General features: G+C 38.9%; 1 protein-coding gene across 1 annotated transcript in view; it reads left to right on the top strand.

Annotated features, from left to right (window-relative positions):
• LOC122812844 (zinc-binding protein A33-like) overlaps positions 1 to 5,120 on the top strand; it is a 101,354-nt gene extending 96,234 nt beyond the window's left edge. The window contains exon 6 of the mRNA XM_044084888.1: positions 4,149 to 5,120. Within this exon, the coding sequence (XP_043940823.1) occupies positions 4,149 to 4,693 (545 nt within the window). The 3' untranslated portion in view covers positions 4,694 to 5,120. The remainder of the gene's footprint in view (positions 1 to 4,148) is intronic.
• The last annotated feature ends 19,247 nt before the right edge of the window (positions 5,121 to 24,367 follow it).

Genomic DNA, 24,367 nt, shown 5'->3' with positions numbered 1-24,367 from the left:
TCTTCAAAAGGAACCTTGACGATTGGATGGGAGAAAGGAAATTCACCCCAGGGATCACGTCAATAGCCCTGCTAGACAGGGGTCCAGGGAAGTAAATAGTGTGGGAAGAAATGACCAGGGAATTTTGGCTAGGCTTGTATAGGCCCTAGGGCTGACAGCCTAGTACCAACCTCTGAACTACCGAAAATGTTTTCTATTGAAGTGAAGAAAAAGAAATATATTATGGTATGATATACAAAAGAAAGTGTGGAAAATTAGATGGGGATTTGCTGGAGTGTCAGCAAAAAACGGGCTTATCCAAAACCTAAAATGGATTATTACCAGCATTGTTATGGTTTGAGGAAATGAGACCAGGTTAAGTTATATGATCAGGTACAACCAACCCATGATAGGAGGATAGAAAATAATGGTTGTGGGACCAGGGAATATAGACCAGGGAATATACTGTACACCATGGGGAACTTTGACTTTTAGAATTCCCCAAGTTGAGAAGGTCCAAAAGGCGGAGACAAAAGACCCTAGTCCAGTACTATCTGAGGGGACCCCCAAATGGAAGGAGGTATTGGGAGGGGGTGCGTTGACGACAAGGGAGGATATATAGGTGGGGAAATGGAAGGACCTCGACATACCTTGAGGGATTTCAGCATTTACTACTACAATGGTGTGGATATTTCCGCAGAACATTTTGAATTTTTTTCTAAGGGATTCAAGTTTTATTCCTAGTTGTAAAAGTCGTATATCATCTGTATATTTTGGGCAGGAATGAAGGCCAAGCTCACTGAGTTCATCCAGTACCTCAACCACATGACAGAATTTTTAAGATTTACACATTGCATTACCTACCAGGAGAAGGAATTTTTTGGATGTGACCTTGAAAAAGTGGAAGAGGAAAATTGAATCAGTGGTATATAGGAAAGGTACCTTTTCTAATTCTTATCTGTATTTCACCAGCTTACACCCTTTAAGCAAGAAGTATCCTTAAGGGTCAGTTATCCATAGTTCTAGGATGACTTCTAGGGATGTAGATTATGAGTTGGTAAGTCTAAAATTAAGGAATATGTTTGTTTTTGGGGAGGAAGCACCCCACTGACTTAATAGAAGAGGTGATGGCAGAGGTGAAAGAAGGAATAACTGGGAGGTTTGGATCTATTTTGGGGTGTGGTGGGGATGCCCCCTTAGATAGTACTAGTACCCACAGTAAACAACATGAACCAGAGAGTGGACAACATGAACCAGAGAGTGGACAAACTGCTTGTTATACACTGCAGTGCTGACACTTCCAACTTTCAGGACATTATAGCAAAGCATTGGGACAAATTTAGCTGTTCAGAACTGGATGTCCTATTTAAGACCCCAATACGGTTCACCTATAGTAAAGGTAGGAACTTGAAGGATCTTCTGGAAAGTTAATAAGAAACCATCTAATCAAAGGAGATTAGGTACCTGTAAAATGTGGTTCCTGTGTCGTGTCCATACATAGAAAATCAGGAAAGTGTACATATTATGGATAAGGACAGAACCATTAGGACTAATATCTTCTCAAATTGTTGCAGTGAAGGAGTAGTATACCTTGCTACATGCAAACACTGTGGTGCATTTTATGTAGGAAAGACCACTCTGAGGCTAAGGAGAAGAATTTATAAACACCTGAATGCAATACGGACTAAGGATGATAATGCTTTATACAAACCCACTCAAACATGTACTAATGCTAGATGGGGTTTTTTTTGTATTTGAAAAGGTGGAACAGGACCCTAGGGGAGGGCCTTGGGAGACAAAGATTGATTGGCAATAGGTTCTAGAGGCCAATAAATCCCCTGGGTTAAACAAACCTATTATCTATTGCTCCTGCACTCAGAATGAGAGCTGCAAAATTATAGTCCGTCATTGGGGTTTATGGCCACTGAGTGGCAGTATTGTACCATATCACGGTAGATTTGCACAGACTTCACTTGGGTAACAAAATTGATTTTAGATTTATTAAACTTAGTACCAAATATTTTTGTAAGGTGTTTTAAAAGCAGGGATTGCTGGTTTTAACCTAACTTGTTTTTTTTAGTTACACCTACAGGTTTGATCTAGTGATTTTTACTGGCATTGCTGATGTTTTTGTATTTAATGTGTTTTGTATTATTCAATTCAATTAAACTGTGTGGGTTGGGGATATAAGAGGAAGTTATAGCTGTTTGTATCATCTGATGAAGTCCATGTAGGATGAAAACGCTTGACAGTTTGGTGCGTTTGTGATTAAACAGCTGTTTGCTACATTTACTGCAGAGTAAAACCTCCTTGTGTCGGGTGCCTGGTTTGTGCTGTGTTTGGTTCCTGGTTTCTTCAGGCACCATACCTCCTTTGGTTTTTGTGGCATCTGGGACCTGATAGACTGAAGGTGTTTATCTTCAGTGCTAGAGTTATTTAGTAATTCCCCTAGCATATCCAAAATACATTTAGATGCAGACTTATTTCCAACAAACCCTTTTGGGGAATGCTATGAAGGATAAGGTAGGGGTTATACTGGCTATTAAACATTTCTATTAAGTGGATGGAGAACCATGACGGCAGTGGACAGAGGCATTGATAATGTAATTGCCCTTACCGGCCAAGCAGTAAATTTCCTCAAATTCACTTGCCATAAATTTTTAGGTAGATTAAAAGTCTAAGTTAGGGTCCCGGAACATCTTTGATATTTAATCCGCCCTCCTTTATTCCTGCTGCTGAGCATACTACCAAGCTCATAGTAGAGATGCCAACATTAAGTAAATCTTAAAATAAGGTGACAGTAAATTTTATGACTGGGGTTAAAAAAAAAAAAAAAAAAAAAAAAAAGCTTGCGTACATGAGTAAAGAGCCCTAATGCACATCCCTTTGGGAGATCTATATTTTAGTGCTTTATTTACCAATACAATATTGTTCCATAATTTCCACCCTTACTGTGTCTCTTATTTAAAAAAAAGATTGCTTGCTAACTGTTTGCAGGTATAGTGATCTCTTCTTTCACTAATTCTGCAACTTTGAAGGCTACGCCCAAGTACTAGATGCCATTTATTCTTAATTAACATTTGTGTAATATTTTTAATTCAAAACTTTTTCAGTTTTGACCGAATGGATTGTACCAATCTTTTTTTGGTCAATGTCCCTTTTGAAAAATGGCTGTGGATCTGTGCCAAGACTGCCACATTTTGATTTTCTTTGGGTACAAGCAAAAATTCCACAATATGTAGTTTGTTTATTGGCATACCTTAGTATCAGAAAAATTAAATTAAATGAATGGGTATATGCTGTACCTACCAAATCACGTGTGTGAATTATTGCAGTTTATTGTTGCAAACTGGTATAAAACTGTCTGAAGAGAATTTAATTACTTCTAATGTACAAATTTACTATCAATACAACTAGAGTTTGCCTTCCAGTAATAGTGAAATTTGCAAAGACCCTACCTCCATTTTAGAGAATCTAACCTGGTTAAATTGTTTAGACTGGCATATTCAAGGGTAGGAATGCATAATAATTCATTGATCCAATTGTGTATTTGATGTATGAATACACGTGTACTTTGGAATACTGTCTGTAATGTATATGGGTGCACTTCACTCTCAAATAGTCCCTTCAACAAAAGTAAAGTGCTTAGGAAACTTGACAGATGCACTCTTTGTAAAATGATGGAGTTGTAAGAAGAAAGAGCTTACAGCTCTCCAATGTAGGAATGGGTGAATGCTGAAACTTTCAGGTACCCCAAATCTTGGGACATAAAGGATAAAAGTGTGTGCATGTGAGGGTTAGGCAGCAGGATAGATTAGTGATGTGCATGTGTGGTGATGTACACTAAGAGTTCCTAAGTGTATAATTTTAGTAGTATTATGGAAAGGGTTTTTGTAAGGGGGGTAATCCTTATTGTTAATGGTGATGCATCTTGCAATGTCCATTTTGTTGAGCAATAATTCTTGAGGTAATTAGCAAGTCTTTTTGAGGACTAGTTTCATTAAAGGTATTCAAAGAAGCCATTATTTAAAGGACATTTGGGTAGTAGGAGTGTGGTTGAACAACACTGGTAAAGATGTCACAAGATTGTGATTTGTCTGAGCTGCTAGGACATTAATGTGAATATTTTAAGTTTGAGTGTACCTGACAAACTGCTTTACTTTTTACAGTGCCATCTCCTTTGAGACTGGATCCAAAGACCGCACATCCTAAACTCATCCTGTCTGAAAATCTGACTAGTGTAAGAATCTGTGACAGAAGACACCAGCCGCTGAACAACATTGAGAGGTTTGATGCCAGCTTTTATGTGCTGGGATCAGAGGGCTTCTTATCAGGAAGGCACTGCTGGGAGGTAGAAGTTGGGAAGAAACCCAATTGGTACTTGGGTGTGGCTACAGAGTCTATTGACAGAAAGGGAGCAATCTTGAATAAACCTGAGATTGGCTACTGGATGATAAGGAAGAGAAATGGCACTGAATATTTTGCTGATGATATTGTTTGTAAATCCCTCAATGTACAAGGAAATCCCTTGAAGATCAGAATATACTTGGACTATGAGAGAGGACAGATATCATTTTATAGTGCAGAGGATGCATCTCATCTGTACACATTCAATGATACCTTCACTGAGAGGCTGTTCCCAATCCTCAATCCATGCAGCAATAGAACTGGTAAAAATGGCGAACCTTTAAAATTGTTTCACCACAAGCTGTAATCAAGACTGTAAATTGGAGGTTTTTGAGCACAACTTTGCACTTGGTCCAACTGCATAAATTGCACTATCTATTTTTTAAAAGCTTTGAATAATTGCATAAATCTAACAGATGTAAATGGGAGGTTGAAATGCACTGCTCTGCAAGAGGTTAGACGCATGCTAATGTTTGTATTGGAATTCTGTACCTTAGCTATGTATTTTTGATAGTTAAACGTGGTTTAGTTTGAGGTGAAGGAATATTGTAATTGACAAATGTTGGCTTGTGATAACCACAAATGCACACTTATCCGACTGAATCCTAAAATTTAATGTTTAATTGTGAATTTTGTACATCTTTAAAGTTGTATGTTAATACAGCAAATGCTCATATGTAATTTATTTATATTAATGCAAAAGATAATAAAGATTGTCTAATTTTGTTATGGAATGTAAATGTTTGGTTCTGTTTTTCTCACACCACAACTTTCAAAACAGACAGCTTTACAAGTGTGAGCACTATAATCTATGCCATATCTATTTACATAATGAACTAATTTACTGTAAAAGTGTGGGCCTCTGTCTATACTAAAAGTGAAAATTATTTAGTTTTTACTGCCACAATTTAACAAAATAGGTCTCTAAAATGCTAATAGTATATTCTGACGTAGGGGGTATTTATTGCATTAAAACTTACTTTTCTTTTAAAAAAAAAATAAATAAATAAAAAAAAAAAAAAAAAAAAAAAAGAAATAGTGCATTGTGAAAGAGCCGGCATTAGAAAAATACAGATTCGCTCTTTATTTATTTATTTATTTTTATTTTTTTTTCATAATTTAAGTACTGGGTTACACATTGACTCAGCATTTCTATAACAATTTTTGTAGGCATTGCATTTTGTTTTCCAGTTGCAGTGCCAATAAGCAAACCTGGGAGCAGATCTTGGAGCTTGTGCATTTGCACGCATGTGCGCCCATGCCTGCGTGCTCTTGTGTGCGCACATTTGTGCATGCTTGTGTGTGCTTATCCATCTTTGTGTACATATATGGAAACAAGCACGCATGAATAAATGCATACAAATACATACACAAGCAAATGCAAAGACATACAAATGCTTGCACGTGCACACATGCAAAGACATTCAGATGCTCTCATGAAGAGACTCACAGGCAAAGATATGCACATAAACACGTGCAGACACCTGTACCCACACAAATACATGCACATGGAAAAACCTGCACTTGCATGCTTGCACAAACATGTACGAAGATGCACATAGCCACAAAGCCACAAGGACATGCAACCTCAAAGTCAACACGCAGGCACAAGGAATTGCAGACAGATATGCAGATGCAGACATGGAGGCACAAGGAGTCGTAGACATGCAGACAGGACACAGAAGGACATGCTGACACACAGACATAAGGACAGGAGGACAAGTAGACAACATGCCGGCACAAGGACACAGACTGCAGATGCAAACAAGGAGAGGGAGACACGTGCACAGACACACCGAGATGAAGGTGGAAGGAGACTGCAGGCACAAGGGGGCACAGAGATGCAGACACATGGGGACGGTATCTGTGTCTACATCTGTATCTTTGTGCCTTTGTGGTCTGCGTGCTTTTGTTTTTTTATGTTGGGAAGAAGAATAGGCTCCTTAAAATAGGATTTTACAATATGTGAATAATGATAGGACCAGGACATTGAACAATGTTAGCTCAACATGTCTCTGATTCTGGTCAGAGGCATAGTTTACGTTTTTTGTTCTAGAAATCCTAGTTATGAACAAAAGTGATTTTAGGAGCATCACAGAAAAGAGGAATGGATTATAGGCCTTAATGCAGATAGGTTCCCTGGCGGTAATGAGCATGTTTCTTTAAAACAGTACTGAAAGCTCTGACCACTCCCACATTGATTTTTTTTTTTATTGTATATATACATATGCATATTTCTTTAGTTGGTGATTTTATTTTATTGTATATTTGAGTAGGTTTCCATACACTTATACATGAACTTTTTATTGTACATTATATATTTTTTAGATGCTGCAGTATTGAAAGCGCTTTCCTATTTACTACTCTGTATTTTAAATAGATGGTAATGTATGTTTAATAGGTCTGAAAAAGCAGTCTCAACTGTGAAAGTGCTTACTGTTAATTTTCATTGTTTGTGTTTGCCAAGTTTCTTTTAATCATGATTTCACCTGTAGTGCTCGCTTAATTTCATTTTTGGCCTCTGAATTTAACCAGATCATAACTCAGTTTTAGTAGATTAGATCTAGCATAATCTCTGAATGCTGAGGTATTGCAGATGCTTCAGACTTCAGTTTTAAGGTGAATGTGCTCTGATTTATTTGCAAAGAAGTTACAATTTGTGGGGAGCAAAGTAACTCATTTTGGTAAAGGCCAAGTCCAGGATGGTTGAGTTATGGACTAACTGATTCAGACAGTTTGATGTAAATCCTTGCCAAGAAATTTCTGGAAAGTCTTACATTATTATTATTATTTATTATTCATTTTTTTTTTGCTTTTGTTTACAGGTTTATCCAACTGGAGTTGGTCAAAAACTCCATTTCAGTGGAGGCCTGGGGAGAAATGCTCTAACATATTGCAAACTTTTTCAAACTGTCATTTGTAATCATTCAGTAATGTACATAAAACAGACCTAGTGTATGTATGTGTATATAATTGTGTGTGTAATTAATATATATATAAAACTGTTGCTAACCAGATCACATTAATGTGAAAGGCAAATAATCAGATGTTGAACATGGAGCATTTGAAGAGGTGTGGTAGTGTGTTTTGTCAGGGAGATAATAGATATGTGATTAATGCCTAGAAATTCAAAGAAATGGAGATGAGGGAAGGAACTAGCTAGGGCACAAAATATTAATACTGAAGGAACTAGCTAGGGCACAAAATGTTAATACTGAAGTTGGGATGTAAGGCAAGTTCAGAGACAATTTCATATAAAGCTCAACAGTGTCATAAAAAGTATATAGCTTTGAGATGCTAGTAAAACTATTCAGGTATTGGTGTTAAATCTGTTGTGGGATAAAAGATTCTGAATAAAAATAAATAGTTTTGATATAACGAGCTGAAGATAACAGTGCCATTTATCCTGGATATTTACAGGAGTATATCCGTTGATTTGTCAGGTGAAGCTTTACTTGCGTTTTAAATAAGTCTGCAATCTAAATGGATTTGAATAGAGAGCCTTCTGCAGTATAAGATGATTTGGATATAGTACACGGTTTACTGATTTTTCCCCAGACTGTAAAATTCGGGAGTAGTGTATTAAGTTAAGGGCTGGGCAAATGTTTGGCTTACAGAGAAGCCTGTGTATTGTAGTTAGCAGAGAATGAGCTTTGTGATGCAGTCGTTCTAACAAGGTTAGTACTCTGATGGCTGGGCAGTGGTGGGTTCTGTTCTAGTTTGCTGCAAATTTGGCTATTGCTAAAGTTTAGACAGTTGTGAGACTTGGAAGTTTTGTGAAGATTGAGGAAGCATACAAAAGAGACTGTAGTAGGAAAGTAAAGGCTGTACATCAGGCTTTTACTTAGTTTAATTTCTCCAAGACTTTAAGGTTTCTAGTACCATTACTGGAATGGACACCACTCCCAAGTCAAAGTATGATTAAAGTTTGTGCAATTGGTATTGTAGTCTTTGGCCAAAATGTGCTTTGCAGTACCCGCAATGTGCTCAGAACGGACTCCTTCTGCAATTCATATGGAGTTGCATGTATCGGTAGCATATCTAAATAAGAGTGTAAATTCAGGAGTCCCATTGCTCCTACTACTACTGGATCTGTCTGGGTATCCTTCCACATTACCCTCATTTCTGCCTGCAAATCCTGGTCTTTTTTAACTGTGTTTCTCGACATCTAAGATACTGTAATCACTGGGTGCAGCAATTTCACAGAGTGCTACTTTTGTCTTTTCATGGATGACTATTTCTGGTTTTCTGGCATCTATTTTCTCAACTGTTGGTAATGGGTAATCCCATGTGATATAAACATCATTCTACATCATTCTCTAATGCTTTGTGGCTCATGTTTCCAATGCTTCTCAGCTACTTCAGTACTGCAATGTTTGCATAATCCCCAGTGCATCAGTATTGTCACTTTATTATGGCTTTCAGTATACAGGTACTCTGCCATTAGTGTATCACACCCAGCAACAAGATACATGACTGTTTCCAGTTTTTCTCCCACATGTTTGAACTTTGTAAACTAACCTGTATAAAGCCTACTATCCTGGGCAGCCAATATTAAATTTTGGTTTCAATTCATGTCTACTTAACCATTCCTGCATCAGATCCTGACTGACAGGAGGTTGTTCCAGGAGTTTTCTGTACTTGCAGCTATTTTTATGCCTTTACTACATTTCCTGCCTCCATCAGCTGCTGCCTGATTTTTGTCTACTTTGGGTTTGGTTTCAATTCCTGGTTGACACCAATATGCTTCTGCTAAACTAAGCAGGGAAATCCTCTTAGATTTGTTCTCACGTTTCAAAACATTTACTATGTTTGGCTCTGAGGTCAGCAGATATGTATGCAATCTTAGTGCAAATCTATACATGTAATCAATATTGAGGAGGCTCATACCTCCTTAGAATGAGGAATATATAATCTTGGTATACACTAACTTTTATATCTCATTTAAGTGTGAAGCATTTTTCTTGTTTTCCTGTCCAACTGATCAAACACCTTTTAGGGCCAGTCAGTCGCACCAAAACTGTAAGCCAGCACAGGAAAAGCAACAGCTCCGATGGCTTGGTCATAAACTGCTGTGGCTACGGTGTGCAGGGTCCTGGGTTCAGGATTTGCAAGGGCTGATTATTTTGGGCTGGGAGGTTGGTATGATGGTTAAGGTGTTTACCTTACAGACGCAAGGTGCAGTGTTTGGTTCTTATATGGGTTAATTGGTTAGGCGGCCAGTTAGCCTAGTAGTAATCTATGAACCTAAATTGTTTTATAGCTTGGACAGACAGCAGGGTTGTTTTTCAGTATTAGTCTTCTAAAATGTTCCTTACTGAGTTTTGTTCACACTTCATATTTTATTGTATATCCATCATCAGTTCCTAAATATTTACACATTCCCTCCTGCTTGAGTTCCTTTATATCACATTCCTGTCCCAGACTAATATTTTCTTGGTGCTACGGTCTTCCTGCTTTGTGCTGCTTGCACATTTATCAAGATGAAAAAAATTTGACTTTTTCAGTTGTCCTTTGTGCTCCTCACCTGATGAACTATACAGTTTTAAATCCTCCACAAAAAGAAAAGTCTTTACACTTGCTGATGTCTGGGAGCCAAACTGTAGCCCTGACCTCATCTGTTAGACAGCTTAATGTGTTAAGGGAAAGACAAAAGAGCAGTGGTGAATCGCCCTGAAATATCCTTGGGATTTGTATCCCTGGCATAATGATTTGTTCTTTATAATGGCCTAGCTGCAAACTGGTTTGCCACTATTTCATGGTCACAATAATGTAATCAATCAATTTAAGGTGCATCTTATATGCTTGTAAGTACTCCTTTATCCATAAATATGGGATGCTGTCAAATGCTTTTTTCTAATCTATTCATGCCATACTTAGATTTTTCCCCTTCTTACAATTCTCCATTATGACTTTAACAACAAATGACCCTTTGTTCCATATGACTTTTTGTTTCGCCTTTGACCTCCTGTTCTGTTGTCATGATTGAGTTTTCTTCTAAATGAATATATATATATATATTTTTTAAAAGACAAAGAAAAAAGTACTTGAGCTTGTTTTGCACTGCCTCTTTACGAAAATAGAGACTACTATCTATCACTTTAAACTAATTGGACTGATTAATTGAATGACTAATTGAATTTTGCTGGGTATATATACTCCTCATGTTTGTTACTTGATGTGAAGATCTGAGGAAGCGCACTTTCGGTGCGTGAAAGCGCTTATCTGTCTGTTATTTTATTCATTAAAGAGTTTGTGTATGGCATTTTGAAGTGGTTCCTGTTTTCCTGGTTGCCGAATCAGTCAGTGTTTCTTGCATTGCATTTTCTTCTAAATGACTATAAACTCTAAGCATCAATTCCAGTATGTAGTTTATATATTGTCAGAAGGGAAGTTATCGACTCATAGTTTTTATGATGGCTTGCAGGCTCACACTTAAGGATGAGTATTGTTTTTCCTGTTGATCAGGTTGGTGCCTGTTTGGGGTGCCTGTATAAGTAGTTCTTATCCAGGGCTTAATCTTTATATAGAGAGGTTGATTTAGCCAGAAGTTAGGTACTGCATCTGAGCCAGGGGATTTCGATTTGGGAGTTTTTCTTAATTTTGTTTCAATTTTTCTGTCAGTTACTCCATCCCATTTCATATCCTGTACATTTAAACTTTACTGTTTCTTTTACTTCTATCCATTCAGCATCTTTGTAGCATTCCACAGGGTCTTCATAGATATTTCTTTAAAATGTCTCTTCTTTTTTGGTAATGTCTCTGTTTTTTTACTTTGATTCCCAATTTTGTATAAATTCTTATTTTATTATATACTTTCCCTTTATATTCATCTGCATATCTAAGTTTTTCTGCCTCTGCTTGTATCTTTAGTTTATTATTTGCAATAGTGTATGATGGATTCTGGTATGTTCTGATGCGGAGTATTGCTTTTATCACATTTATCTTTTTTGAGTATTTTTGTTTTTTTTCCTCTCCTATACTGTTCTAACAGTGACATTTATTGTCTTAATTCATTTATAGTTTTCTCTTTGACACTTCTGTGATGTTTGATTTCTTCCTTTCCTTTCCCTTATTGCCCTGTATTTTTGTGGTATGAAGTCCTCTGTTATTGATTTAGCTCTAGAGTAATATATCCTACCTACTTCCGTTATGACAAAAATGTTAGTTAATGGTCTTGATTACTGTGTTCATTTATCAGACTTCTACCATTTTGACTTTCTGTAATCCTATTTCTTTCATCGATCTTAACATGTCTATTCATCTTAGTCAAGCAACTCCTCCCTTAAATCTTTTTGTTCTGAACTGAGGGTACATTCTTTATTCTCCATTTCCTGCAGGCATTCTACAGTAAGTTCCAGGACATCTTCCTGTGACATTTTCTCTTCAGCTGCATCTTGCATCATCCCTAGTTCTTTTGTATGGGAGCTTACTGGCCTATCACTTCACAACATTGACTGTCAGAGTTGTCACAATTTCCTCCTCCTTTCCTTGCTGTGCTACTCCAACAGGAACTTTTGTCCTGGTTTCCTACTGAAGGCTCCAGAGTATCTTAATGTAGCAACTGATCAGATACTTCCCATTACACATGTTCCTCCTTAATTTGAGGCCTTACTGTTCCAGCATGTTGTGATGTTACCAGAGTTGGATTTTCTACATTAAATCCTTCTCTTCACAGGTAAGCCATAACTTCAGTTTCTATTTATTTGTTTAAGATTTTCAACATTAAATCCTTCTCTTCACAGGTAAGCCATAACTTCAGTTTCTATTTATTTGTTTAACTTCGCTAACTATTCCTCTCTATTTCCTCCTTTGTTTTCTTATTTTTATATTGTAAGACTTTCCAGATACAGATGTTTGTATTTCTGTTTAAATATCTTTGGTGTGCTTTTTTGAACTGATTATGCAAAACTAAATACTGCACCATATTAAATATTTTTCTCCCCATGATCATCATCTTCAGAGTGTTTCTCCTTAATTTGGGGACTCACTGTTCCATCATGCTGTGATAAAATCTGTTAGACTTTCTAAACTAAATCCTTCACTTTGCAGGTATTTCATAACTTCAGCTTATTTTTTGTTTAACTTCTTTACTAATCTTCTGTTTTATGTTCCACCTTTGTAATCTTTTTTGTATTCTGAATGTTTTCATATCTTGGTGCCAATGTCTGTGTACCTCTAAAATATCTTTGGAGCTGCTTTTTTATATTGACTAGTTTGGCTTTCTTCTTTGCATAAATACTGACCATATCAGATCTCTCTCTTCTTTTCTATGTCCATGTTTCCTTTTTATACTTTCAAAAAAAATCTAGGTTCTGTTTATATTTTCACACTTCCTCAGGGCTATAATGTTTTTCATGAAACTCCATGAACACAAATTTACATTTGACGCTTTTGACAGTTTTTCTTTTGCAAGTATTTTTTTGTTCCTCTTATGAAAGAAGCCCAGAATATGAAGATATTTAAAAAGATTGAGAAATTAAAGTAACACTTTATAATTTCTTATTCTCAATAGTCCACTCTATCATCTTTATTGCTCTTTTGGACCGGTTAGTTTTTGTGTTTTTTTTGTAGACTACTACTTCCTTCTACAACAGGGGAGCCATCCTCCCCCTGAGCCTGGCCTAATCGCATTGTAGGAATGTTTCCATGTCTTGAGGATTCTATACTGTCATTTTTTCCAGTCTTGGAACCAGTGTGAAAACCAGGATTTGGTATCTTTTTATCCTGGGACGTGTGCATCCAGTTGCCTTTTTTATTTTTTAACCTAGTTCTGTCTGTGATATATGCTATATAAAGTACTCTACATATCCGTGCCATCTTGGTGAGATTTTCTAAGGTCAGTGTCTACATCTTTAAGTACTCACTGAGACTTTAGGGCAAATTCCCATAGCAGCTGTTTTTCTCCCCTGGTGTGTAATCTTCCTCCTGCAAGTTCTTGCATTCAAGTAAACCAAGCCATCCATCAGGTCAAGTGGGTCTCTGCCCCCCCCCCCATAACAAGAAGTGGAAACCTCAAAAATACCACACTCACACACCTGGCACTCACGGACACTACTCTGTAACTAAAGAGACTTGAAACTACTTAAACCAAGCCACTCATTGGATCAAGCAGGCCTACACCCCCTATAATAAGAAGTGGAAACCTCAAAAATACCTCACTCATGCACCAGGCACCCACAGACACTGTCCTGTAAATAAACAGACTTAAACTAATATAGATGCCTAACTGCCAAAATGTCTAGACAATAAAATCTTAACTGCACCAAATTAAACAAATGTTAGTGTGTTTGTTTGTACGTGTTAGTACATTTTGCTGTATAGTTTCTTACTCGCACCACTCTACTGATGAGCACATCACCAGGAAGCAACAGCTGCATAACCCTCAAGTGTTCCCCCCAAGTAAAGTCTATTTTCTTTTGAGAACAACTTAAATCTGTAAAATAGCATACCATTACCTCTCCTGTTATCTGTACTGAACCCAAGCTTTAATATGGTATCATTTTAAGAAATTCAGGGTAAAATTAAATCACGTCTACACTTGCCTTAAGTAGTGATGGTGCAAAGTAACATACTTTTTCTTAAGGTTCACTGATTGGTTTCTAATCCTCTTACAGTGTCTGCAGAGTTCAGTTACCCATTGGCTATCCATCTCCTTCCCTGTAGTCTTTACCCTTCCCCCCCTCCAGTTCTTGCCCTGTATTGGATAGCTTGAGGTATTATGAATCCAGGGTGCCTTTTTTTTTTCCAAATCCCACAACAGCTGTTTGTCTTCTCCTGGTGTGTAATTGTCTTCATGCAAATTCTTGCATTCAAGCTATGCTGTACATTGTGGTTTAATACCTAATTCTTTATTACAACAGATTATACTACTACTGTAAAAACAAAAACATCCCCGAAAACTAGCAGTCACAGCTCTTGCTTAACGTTCCACAGTTTCATTTCCAAGTCTCACTGATCATTTTTTTTCTTGGCAGCTATTGGGCTGGCTCTGCCTGCTTTGTTCACCCTTTAGGCTCACTTTGCTCCCCTACCCCTTTCCCACCCACCCCTGCACCCCCTTTCACCTACTCACACAATCCACTTCTGACTGTACCCTCCCCTCCTCAATAGCCTCCTCCCCTCTCTTGCCCAATCTCTACCCCTAACCTTACTTTCCACACTCCAAACCTTCCTAAGTCCATTTTACAAATATGGCACAACACTACCTACTCCACTGCATTCTCCCCAATCTGTTTCTAATTTTTGCCCTTAGCCTACTAATTCTGATCTCCCCCAAATCTACACTTCACTTCACCCCACTTCATCTCCCCTATGCAGTGCTTCCATAATACATCACCCAGTCTACTTGAATACTATTTCATTCATTTATCAAAACTACAAATATTGCCCTATACCACCATAAATGAAAACCTCTACCACTATCTAGCAACCTATAAGGAAAAAAAATTCTTCCAAAACAATCCCTTAAAAACCAAAACAGGATATTCCTATGTGATGACATCCACCCCAAACCAGGACCCTCTGGCATAACTAAACTCCATCAAACTCCATTTTCTAAAGATCAACTCCTGGCAACCTTAAACATTCATAGTGTCTGTAACAAAATTATGGACAGCCATACTTGGCTAACACCCCTGACATCCTAGCAGTCACTAAAATCTGGCTAAAACCCCAAATCCAAGATACTGAAATAACACCCCTAGGTTATAGCATACATAACTACAGAAAGTCAAAACCAACAAAAAAAGGAGGTGGGGCTTCCCCAATCTATGCTGACTGTCTCAGAATACTACACTTCCAGGAAAATACTCCCATAATTTTCAAATGCTGAAATCCTAATAGGAATCCTACAAATTAACAAATCTTAACTATGCATAGTTGGTCTTTATATCCCACCAGGCAAAATATCCAAACCCTTGAGGAAATCCACCTGGATGTCAGAAAATATCTGCAATGAAACTATTGTGGGAGATGTAAACATCAACTGGAAAGACTTAACTGACTCCCCAACAAACAGCATAAACCTCTAAAAGTTCACCCAACTTTGTCACCAACCCTACCAGAATGTTCAACAGCAATACATCAGGAATCACCCTTGACTGAATCTTGGTTTCAGATCTACTTAAATACTCAAAACCTGCCCAATATACTCCGTAACCACTTACCTGTTTTCACTTGTAGAGCCACTCCATATATATCCAAATCTCATAACTATAAAACCACCAGAAACCTAAAACATTTTGATCAACAAGAATTTATCAACATTCTGAAATTCTCAGATTGGCGCCCACTAAAAACTCTCCCATTGGATGATGCCGTATACTATTTTAATAAGATATTCCTAGACACACTCAACCTAGCTTCTCCTCGTACTAACAGTAAAATCAAACCATCCTCCCTGGCTAACAAAGGCCATTAAATGACTCTTACAAAATAAGGACAAGGTCTGGAAAGAATGGCATAAAAACAAAAATGAATGTAACCTACATGGATACAAACACTTATGAGAGCTAAAAATCTAGTATGTACTGATGAGAAACTATTTCTCTAACCAACTGAGTAACCATAGAAACAACCCAAAACAATTCTGGAAAAGCATCATTAATCTCCTTAAATCCTGGCACCAAACAAAACCCATCACCAGGCCCAGAAAAAAACACATCAGAAATAGCATACACAAATTAATAAGACTCCTATTCCTCTACCCTCAACTTAACAAATTCCTTTCCCCATCCTTGTCTACCCCACAAAAGCAGTCCTCACTTAGAAAGATCCCCTCCTCCCCTTCACCAAAGCAATACTACATCATCTAGCCTCTTCTCACTTCAACCAATACCAACCACAGAAATTGACTCCTCAGGAAATTTAAAACCATGCTCTCTCTCCTCTGATGATCTCCCACCAGAATACTTAAAACTCTATGCCGAAGCCATAGCATACCCTGTTAACATTCTGATCTGTACTGTAATTTTTTGTATTGTATTAACCTATTGAAGCTTTTCTTCCTGGGCCTCCCCTAAAAATGGGCTCTTGTCAGCTCAGTGGACTTTCCCAGTAAACGTCATAAATGTCATATCTCCAACCTCTGGAAAAAAAAAAATCCATCACCCCACTTCACAAAGGTGGCAACTCCAATGAACCCTCTATTGTCCAGTCTCTATCCTCTCCCCACTATCAAAACTCTTGAAAATTGCACCCATAAACAATTACTTCACCATCTCGCTCACAACAACCTCACCCCCACCCAACATGGCTTTTCCCCTCACACAGCAGAAGCACTGCACTTGTCTCCTTCATGGTTACTGTACAGAGATCCATCAACTTGGGTAATACTTCTGTACTACTAATACACCTGTTGAAGGCTTTTCAAACAGTATCACACAAAAACACTTCAACATCTTTCTAATATCATCTGCACCCTACCCACCCACAAATGGTTTAATAGCTACCTCACCAACAATGTGTAAAACGGCAAAATACCCTATCAGAATACCAAACCAACCAAACTGGAGTACTACAAGGGTCCCTACTTGGACCTTTACTCTTTAACATATTTACCAACAACTTTCACACTGCTTCTCCTCTTAGTGCTATTATCCAATATGCAGATGATACTACCATCATCTCCTCCTCAAATAACCTGCAGCACCTCCAACAAATAACCCAAGATACCTTCATTGCAATAGAAGCCTGGTTAACCGAATCACAACTGCTCCTTAATGCCAAAAAAACAAAGCTTCTACTCTTCACAGCAAAAACCTCTCTCATCTGACTCTTACTTTCATATTTTCTCCCAAAGCAACACAGAAATTGAAAATGTATCCCATGCTAAACTATTGGGTATTACCATTGACAATAAACTTACATTTGTACACCATATTGGTAATGCCATTAAAACAAAACACTGCAGGAAGTCTTATACAGGCATAAACATTTTCATGGACAGCACCACCAAAAAAGCTCTCATCAACACTTAACTTGCTCCCCTCCCTATTATACGGTGCCCCCATTTTTACTAACCTGCACTCATCTCTACAAAATAAGCTCCAGTTCTGCCACCATAAAATCGCCAAATTTGCCACAGGTAGGTCATGCTGCTCACATCACTACCAAGCTTTAAAAGAAACTGGCTGGAATTTCCACATCACCTTAACCTCATTCAACTGTCCATAGCACATAAAATTGTCTACAATCCAAACAACTGCCCTGCCTTTAAGAACCCTATAGCCCAACCAGAACCCTTCGCTCTGAAAATAAACTACTCGACTGTTCATGTACCAAACAAGAGAGATGGACACTGCCTTTACTCATACCCTGTTGCTAAAGTATGGAACTCGCTTCCAATGAGCGTAAACACCATTAGCTGCTTCAACAAATGTAAACACCCTAAAGAACTACCTATTAAACAGTAAATTCTGCCCCTGCAACTACCCAAATAAACTTCCTACTCCTTGAGCTTTCCTCTAGCTTACCCCAATCTTTACCCATCAGAACCAGTAGGAAAATCTTTTTGATCTATAAGTCACTTTAAACAACTCCTGTTCTTACTATAAATCTCTCTAACCTTAACTATCATTCTAAAACATCACCCCTTCCCCTTTAAAACTACCCTACTAGTGATTTTTCTTTCCCTTTATTCTTTCAACCTAACACTACCCTCTAGTGATCTTTTCCTTTCTTAACTTTCAACCTATTTCAATATTTACAAAAGTGTGTATATAATTATATATATATATATCTATCTTGTAAATTACTGTTTCTCTGATATTGTAACTTCCCACAATTTATTAGTCTGTTTCTCATTTTGTTGTATCGTACTGTAAATTCTGTAAATTCTTTTAAAATATTGTGTATTCATGTGTTTGTGGTGCTTTTCTTCCCAGGCCTTCGTTTAAAATGGGCTCCTGTCCCAGTTGGACTTTCCCAGTCAACAAATGTCAATAAATACACAAACACACAAATAATTTAAGTTCCAGCAATAACACTCTACTTTGCTTGCTAATTTTATCTATCCATTCAGATTCTGTATAATGTACCTAGTTTTGGAGGAGTTTTTTTTAACCAGAAGTGATGCATGGTGGTCAAATTTTAACTGGTCATCTTAAGATGACACCAAGTAACTTACTTATCTATGATGGAGTTGTTGGCAGAGATAAGTGTTGTTTTGGTACAGGAGTATTATGGGGAAAAAGGCAGTGATATGTGTTTAGTAGTTATAGGTTCATAGGTTGGTACTAGGCTATCGACCCTATGGCCTATGCAAGCCTAGCCATAACAATTCCCTTTCTTCCCACAATATTTACTTCTCCAGGCCCCAGTCTAGCAGGGCAACTGACATGATCCCTGGGGTGAATTTCCTATCTCCCATCCAATCATCAAGGTTCCTTTTGAAGAGGGCCAATGAGGCACTCTGCTTGATATGTATGGGCAGTCTATTTCAGAGTATGGGGAGTCTCTGGGTCAGGAACCTATCCCTCCAGCATGTTTTGTTCTTTGTGATGACGTTTAGATCCCTGGAGCGTGTGACTCTGAGGGATTGGGATTTCTTTAAGTGGAGCATGTCCAACAGCTCAGGGTTTGACATGGCCTTGTATGTTAAGCAGAGATCGCCTCTGAGTAGACGATATGCCACAGAGTATAGCTGGAGGTTTTTTTTAAACGGTCAGTATATGGTATCTGCTTTAGGCCTGTGATTCTTTTAGTGGGGTATTTCTGTGGCCTTTCCAGCAGTTGCAGATGTCTTGTGAGGTACATACCAAACTGGGCATTATACTCTATAATGAGTCTAATGAGGGCTGAGTACAGTGGGACAATGACCTCCTTTTTTCTGGATGAAAAGCCCTTGGTGATGAGGTGTGCCACATAGAAGGATTTCCTGACTGTTGTGGCAATGTGGTTATCGAAAGTGAGACCACTGTCCACCTGTGTCCCTAAGTCTCTCATCACACTTTCAATGATTAGTGTCCTGCCACCTATGTGGTAATTCATGGGTACATGTTTTTTTCCAAAGGGGATAACTATACATTTCTTGGCATTAAGCTTGAGCCCATGGCTCTGGCACCAGGCATCTGTTTCTGTAAGGCCCTTTTGTAGAATATCCACATCATTTGGGGATTCAATAATGGCTCCCAGTTTGCAGTCATCTGCAAGCTTTGTTAGCCAGAGTCCCTTAGTGTTGGCCTGTATTTCAGAGAAGTAGATGCCAAACAAGAGTGGTCCCAGGACTGAACCCTGAGGTACTCCACTTGTCACTTGTCTGGAGCTGGACTTGGAGTCGGCTACTTTTACTGTCTTGGTTCTGTCAGTAAGCCAGTTAGCATCCCATCGAGTGACATAGGGATTTATGCCCAGCTTAGTAAGTTTATCTATGATTCCAGAGTGGGGGATGGTGTCAAAGGCCTTGGCAAGGTCCAGATAGGCTGTGTTGGTTGCCTTACCCTCATTCACAGCTCTGGGGACTGATTCGAAGAAGTCATTCAGATTCAGGAGACAAGATCGGCCCTTCACAAACCCAAACTGGGTGGGGTCCAGTGTTTGAAGGTTGCCAATGTCTTTGTTTACAAGTTCCATGATAATGCGTTCCATGCCCTTGCAAATCAGGCTTGTCAGACTGATAGACGGCAGTTCCCGGGATCCAAGGTGGATCCTCCCTTGTGGAGCGGGATAACTGTAGCTGTGTGCCACTCAGTGGGCACAAAGCCTGAGGTGAGGCTATGATTAAACATGACACTTAGGTGAGGTGCCAGTTTATTTTGCAGTTCATGTAGTACACAGCCTGAGATGTCATCTGGTCCCATGGATGCTGTATTCTTAGCATTGGAGAGTGCGGTTTCTACCTGTGTGGCCATGATTATCGGAATTTGGCAATCTTTTGGTATTGAGATGGGCCCTTTAGGGGGTGAGAGTGGGGTGAAGTTGGCACTAAATCGATCTGCCAGGATACTGGCAATATCCTTGGGATCAGTATATTTAATGCCATTCTGTTGTAACTTGGAGCAGATCTGAGCATTGCCATTTAGATTCTTGACATAACTAAAGAATGCCTTGTGGTTGTCTTTGGAATCTTTGGCAATTTTATTTTCGTTACTAGCTTTTGAGGATTTTATGAGGGATATCTGCTTCTTACTGAGGCTGGTGAGGGAGTTTTTTGCATCCTGGGATTTTCCTTTTTGCAACAGTTTCTTCCTTCTGTTGTATAGTTTGTTTATAGCAGGAGACCACCAGATTAAATTCCTTTTTTTGGAGAAGAGCATCTTGGTTCTATTTGGGATGGCACGATTCATGCACGAGTGCACGTGCTCGTACAGTGCCTTAGTGTAGGATTCTGCGGTCGAACTTCCAGATCCAGTCTGCGTGGGTGTTGTGAAGTTTTGTTACTTCTGACTTCAGTATCTTGAAGATGGCTTTGGAGAAGTTTTTTAAGGAGGTTTCCTTACTGGGGGGTGGGGGTGGGGGTGGGATGTGGATGTCAAGGGTGATTTGCTTATGGTCAGACCTGACCAATGAGGGGGTGACCACTGGTGTGGAGCATCTATCTCCCATGTTGATAATGACCAGGTATAGGATATTGGAGCCCCTGCTGGGACAATAGACTAGTTGATCCAGGGCGTTGGAATTTATGAATTCCAAGAACCGTTGTGAAAAGGAGTTGGTACCCGAGTAGTTTTCCCAATTAATGGCAGGGTAGTTAAAATCACTCAGTATTAGGGTGTTTGGTTGTATCTTAATATTTTCCAGTATGTTTAGAAAGGTGTAGTGAGAATCTTGGGGCATGGTTGGGGATCTGTAGCAAGCTACAATTTGGATTGCAGTCTTACTTAGTGTTAGTTGCACCTGGAGAATTTCAGATGCATTGTGTTGGGCAACTAGCCTGGAGGTGTGAATATCCTTGGTGAATATGGACACTCCTCCACCTTTAGTGTTTCGGTCCTGGTTTTGTGGCCGAAAAGTGTGGTAAGAATTGTAGCCTGGTATTACAGGGGTGCTCTCTGGAGTCTTGAACCAGATCTCAGTTACTGCACAGATATTGATGTTCTCCATTTTTAGGAGTGCCTCGAGAGAGTGCATTTTGAGGTTTAGACTTCTAGCAATGAGTAGCATTACCTTCAGTTTTTGTTTGCTTCTATCTGTTACGGTGGTGGTTTTATCCTTTGAACCTTGTCTAAAAAAGGCACTATAGGGGTGGCAAGAGCTTTAGCCAGTAACCTGAATCCCAGGGGTGACAGGTGCAGAGCATCGTGGTTTGTCGATCATGTCTTCCCAGGCAGACAAATACTGGATCCCCTTTGAATGACACCAGAAGCTTAGCCAATTGTTGAAGTCAATAATTTTGTCCTTGTACTGTGGTATCATTCTGGGCGAAGGCAGGATGCTACTCAGGGCTAGGGTCATACTTGCCTGGGTCACATGATCCAAGAGCTCTTCCATATCTCTTTTCTTGTAGTCCAGGGAGGTACATCTCAAGTCATTCACTCCAGCATGGGCAATGACAGAGTCGTATTTGTACTTGTTGTGGAGTGACTTGAGTGCATGCATTATGTGGCGGATCCTGGCACCCGACAGGCAGCTGACTGTAATTTTCTCCTTGTTCAGTCTGATGAGTGGGACATCAGTGTGCCTGACTATAGAGTCACCTATGACTAAAGTGTTGGGTACATTGTCTTGCCTTAGGGGCTGTTGTTGGGTGGCACACTGCTGTTGTGAGCTGTGTGTCACTTTGGTTGTGACTGGTGTTTGTTTGTGTTTCGGCTTCGGAGGTCCTTGTTGTTTGGGCAGGTTAATGTTAAGGGCGTCCGCATATGTGGGTTTAGTGTTGCTATGTGTGGGTGTTGATGGTGTGGGTTTTGAAGGGCTATGAGTTGCTTGAGGTGTGATGCTGGTGTTAACCTTTTCCTCTTGACTGTCTAGCACAATCTTGGCCGGAGAGAGCTTTGCTTCCAGTTTGGCTATGTAAGTGCATCTCTTGCAGGTTGTAGTGTTGGGTGGTAGGAGGAGAGGATTGTCTGTGTACATGAGGCAGTTGCCGCATTGCCCCAGTAGGCCCAGATTCACCAGGTGGACAGGAGAAATGACCGGAAGCTGACCCTTGGACATGCCTGTTTAGGTGCTTTTATGTAAAGTTTAAGAGCTGTTTTCCCTTACCTTTGCAAGGTACTTTGCAATTATAGGCTGTTTAGTGCCTATGATTAATTTCTCCTTACTGACAAGGAGAGCTGAGTGCTTGTATCTGTTTCAGGCTTCCTAGTTTCCAACAGGTTCTAGAGCAAGTGCTAGTCACAGGGGTTCAGGTTTTAGTGCTACTACTGAGAAACCAGCTAATTTGAAGGGAAAATTTTAATAGCAGACTTTCTGGCACCTGGAATAGTTTAACTGTAGCCTCACGGTGCTGCACGATGTGAAAAATGTGCAAACACACGTGTTTTTAAGCCAGAAAGTTGAAAGGGATAGAAATCGGCCCAAAAGGCTAATAAAATTACAATTTCAGTGCTGGAAACCACTCCTCTAGCATTAGATAGGCAGTACAATGCTCACCAGTCCCACTGGTAGGCAGTAGGACTTCCCTCTACCAATGCAAGGTCTGGATAGCTCTGAGCACAGAAAATAAAGTCCTGAGACAAGCAAAGCTTGGGATATGTACTGGCTAGAAAAGGTGGGAAACGAGCAAACAAGATTTTTTTTTTGTTTTGTTGAAACAGACTAAACAATGCAATAATACAGTAAATAAACACAGAAAAGGCTAACACACTTGAGTGTGTAGTCCTAGACAGTAAATGCAATTAAAACTCTACCAAATTAGAAATTTTAAACTTTTTTAAATGAAGCAAGGCAAGTGCACAACTGAAAAACGATTTAAGAGGAAGTAAAACAGCAGAATAAGTAGCTAGTCTACATATACAGAGAAGTCTATATATACAGAAAAGCAGCTAAAACACACAAACACTTCAGATACATTGCAACCAAGAGCACTTGAGTTGTAGCAATATTAAGGCAATTACAGTTATAATGCTCTGAAATATACTCTATATTTCCAAAATGTTTGAGAAGCACAGTCCGAACACAAGGAGATTCAGGCAAAAAAGATTTTTTTTTTTTTTTTTTTGAAAGGGAAAAAGGAGAAACAGAAGGCCTTATCCAATGTTCTCTCTGTATTAGGTAGAATGAGCTAATGACATTAGACTGGGAGGAGTGTCACAGATCAGATTTACAGTAGGGGCGGGCAACTGCAAAGCCACCAAGTATAACAGCAAGACACCAACTGGGAGGGGGTGTGGGGACAAAAACAATAGCCTACAGACAGTAAGCACTAGAGAAAGCCACAAATGAAAGTTTTTAAACAGATAAAGATTTGTAACGATACATAATGCTTTTAACTGCAAACAAATCAGTTACCCGTGCAGATTAGTTAATAGCAATAAAATACACTCAAAAACTAAGCAGAAGACGATAAAAGTGCTATATATAAATTGATAGAAACAATAATCTGTATGAATAATAAAAAAAACAGGATACTTGTATATCTCAGCTAACAGTTGTAGTCAACACCTCTCATCCACTCTGCTCAGTGTGTATAGACAGAAACCCTATCAATGAATTATTTAGCCATGTTTCAATCAATAAGTAGGATTTAAGGTCTTGAAGTTTAGAAAGAAATTTGACAGGGCAGATTAAAATGGAGTAATCAGCATATTGAATTATGGTAGCATTTTTTGCAGCAGTGTACAGATCATTGATGAGTATGTTGAAAAGTATGGGGCATAGTATGGATCCTTTAAGGACACCAATACTTACTGGTGAGAAGGTGGAGAAATCATTTTTCCATTTCACTGCTTGTTCTCTGTTTGAAAAGGTGTTGTGAAACCATTGCAGTTATAACCTGGTCTAGGTAGATGGTGGAGACAAGGCTTCTGGCAATTCTGTGGGTGTTGATAGTATTAACAAAATTCACCAAATCGGTGGTTGTGCTGTGATGGGGATAGAA

The sequence above is a fragment of the Protopterus annectens genome, chromosome 10.part0 (genome assembly GCF_019279795.1).
Source record: "Protopterus annectens isolate FY-2018-M chromosome 10.part0, PAN1.0, whole genome shotgun sequence".
In the NCBI taxonomy this organism is placed as follows: domain Eukaryota; kingdom Metazoa; phylum Chordata; order Ceratodontiformes; family Protopteridae; genus Protopterus; species Protopterus annectens.
The sequence above is the reverse complement of the archived record's forward strand: the minus strand, read 5'-3'. Positions and strand labels throughout refer to the sequence as shown.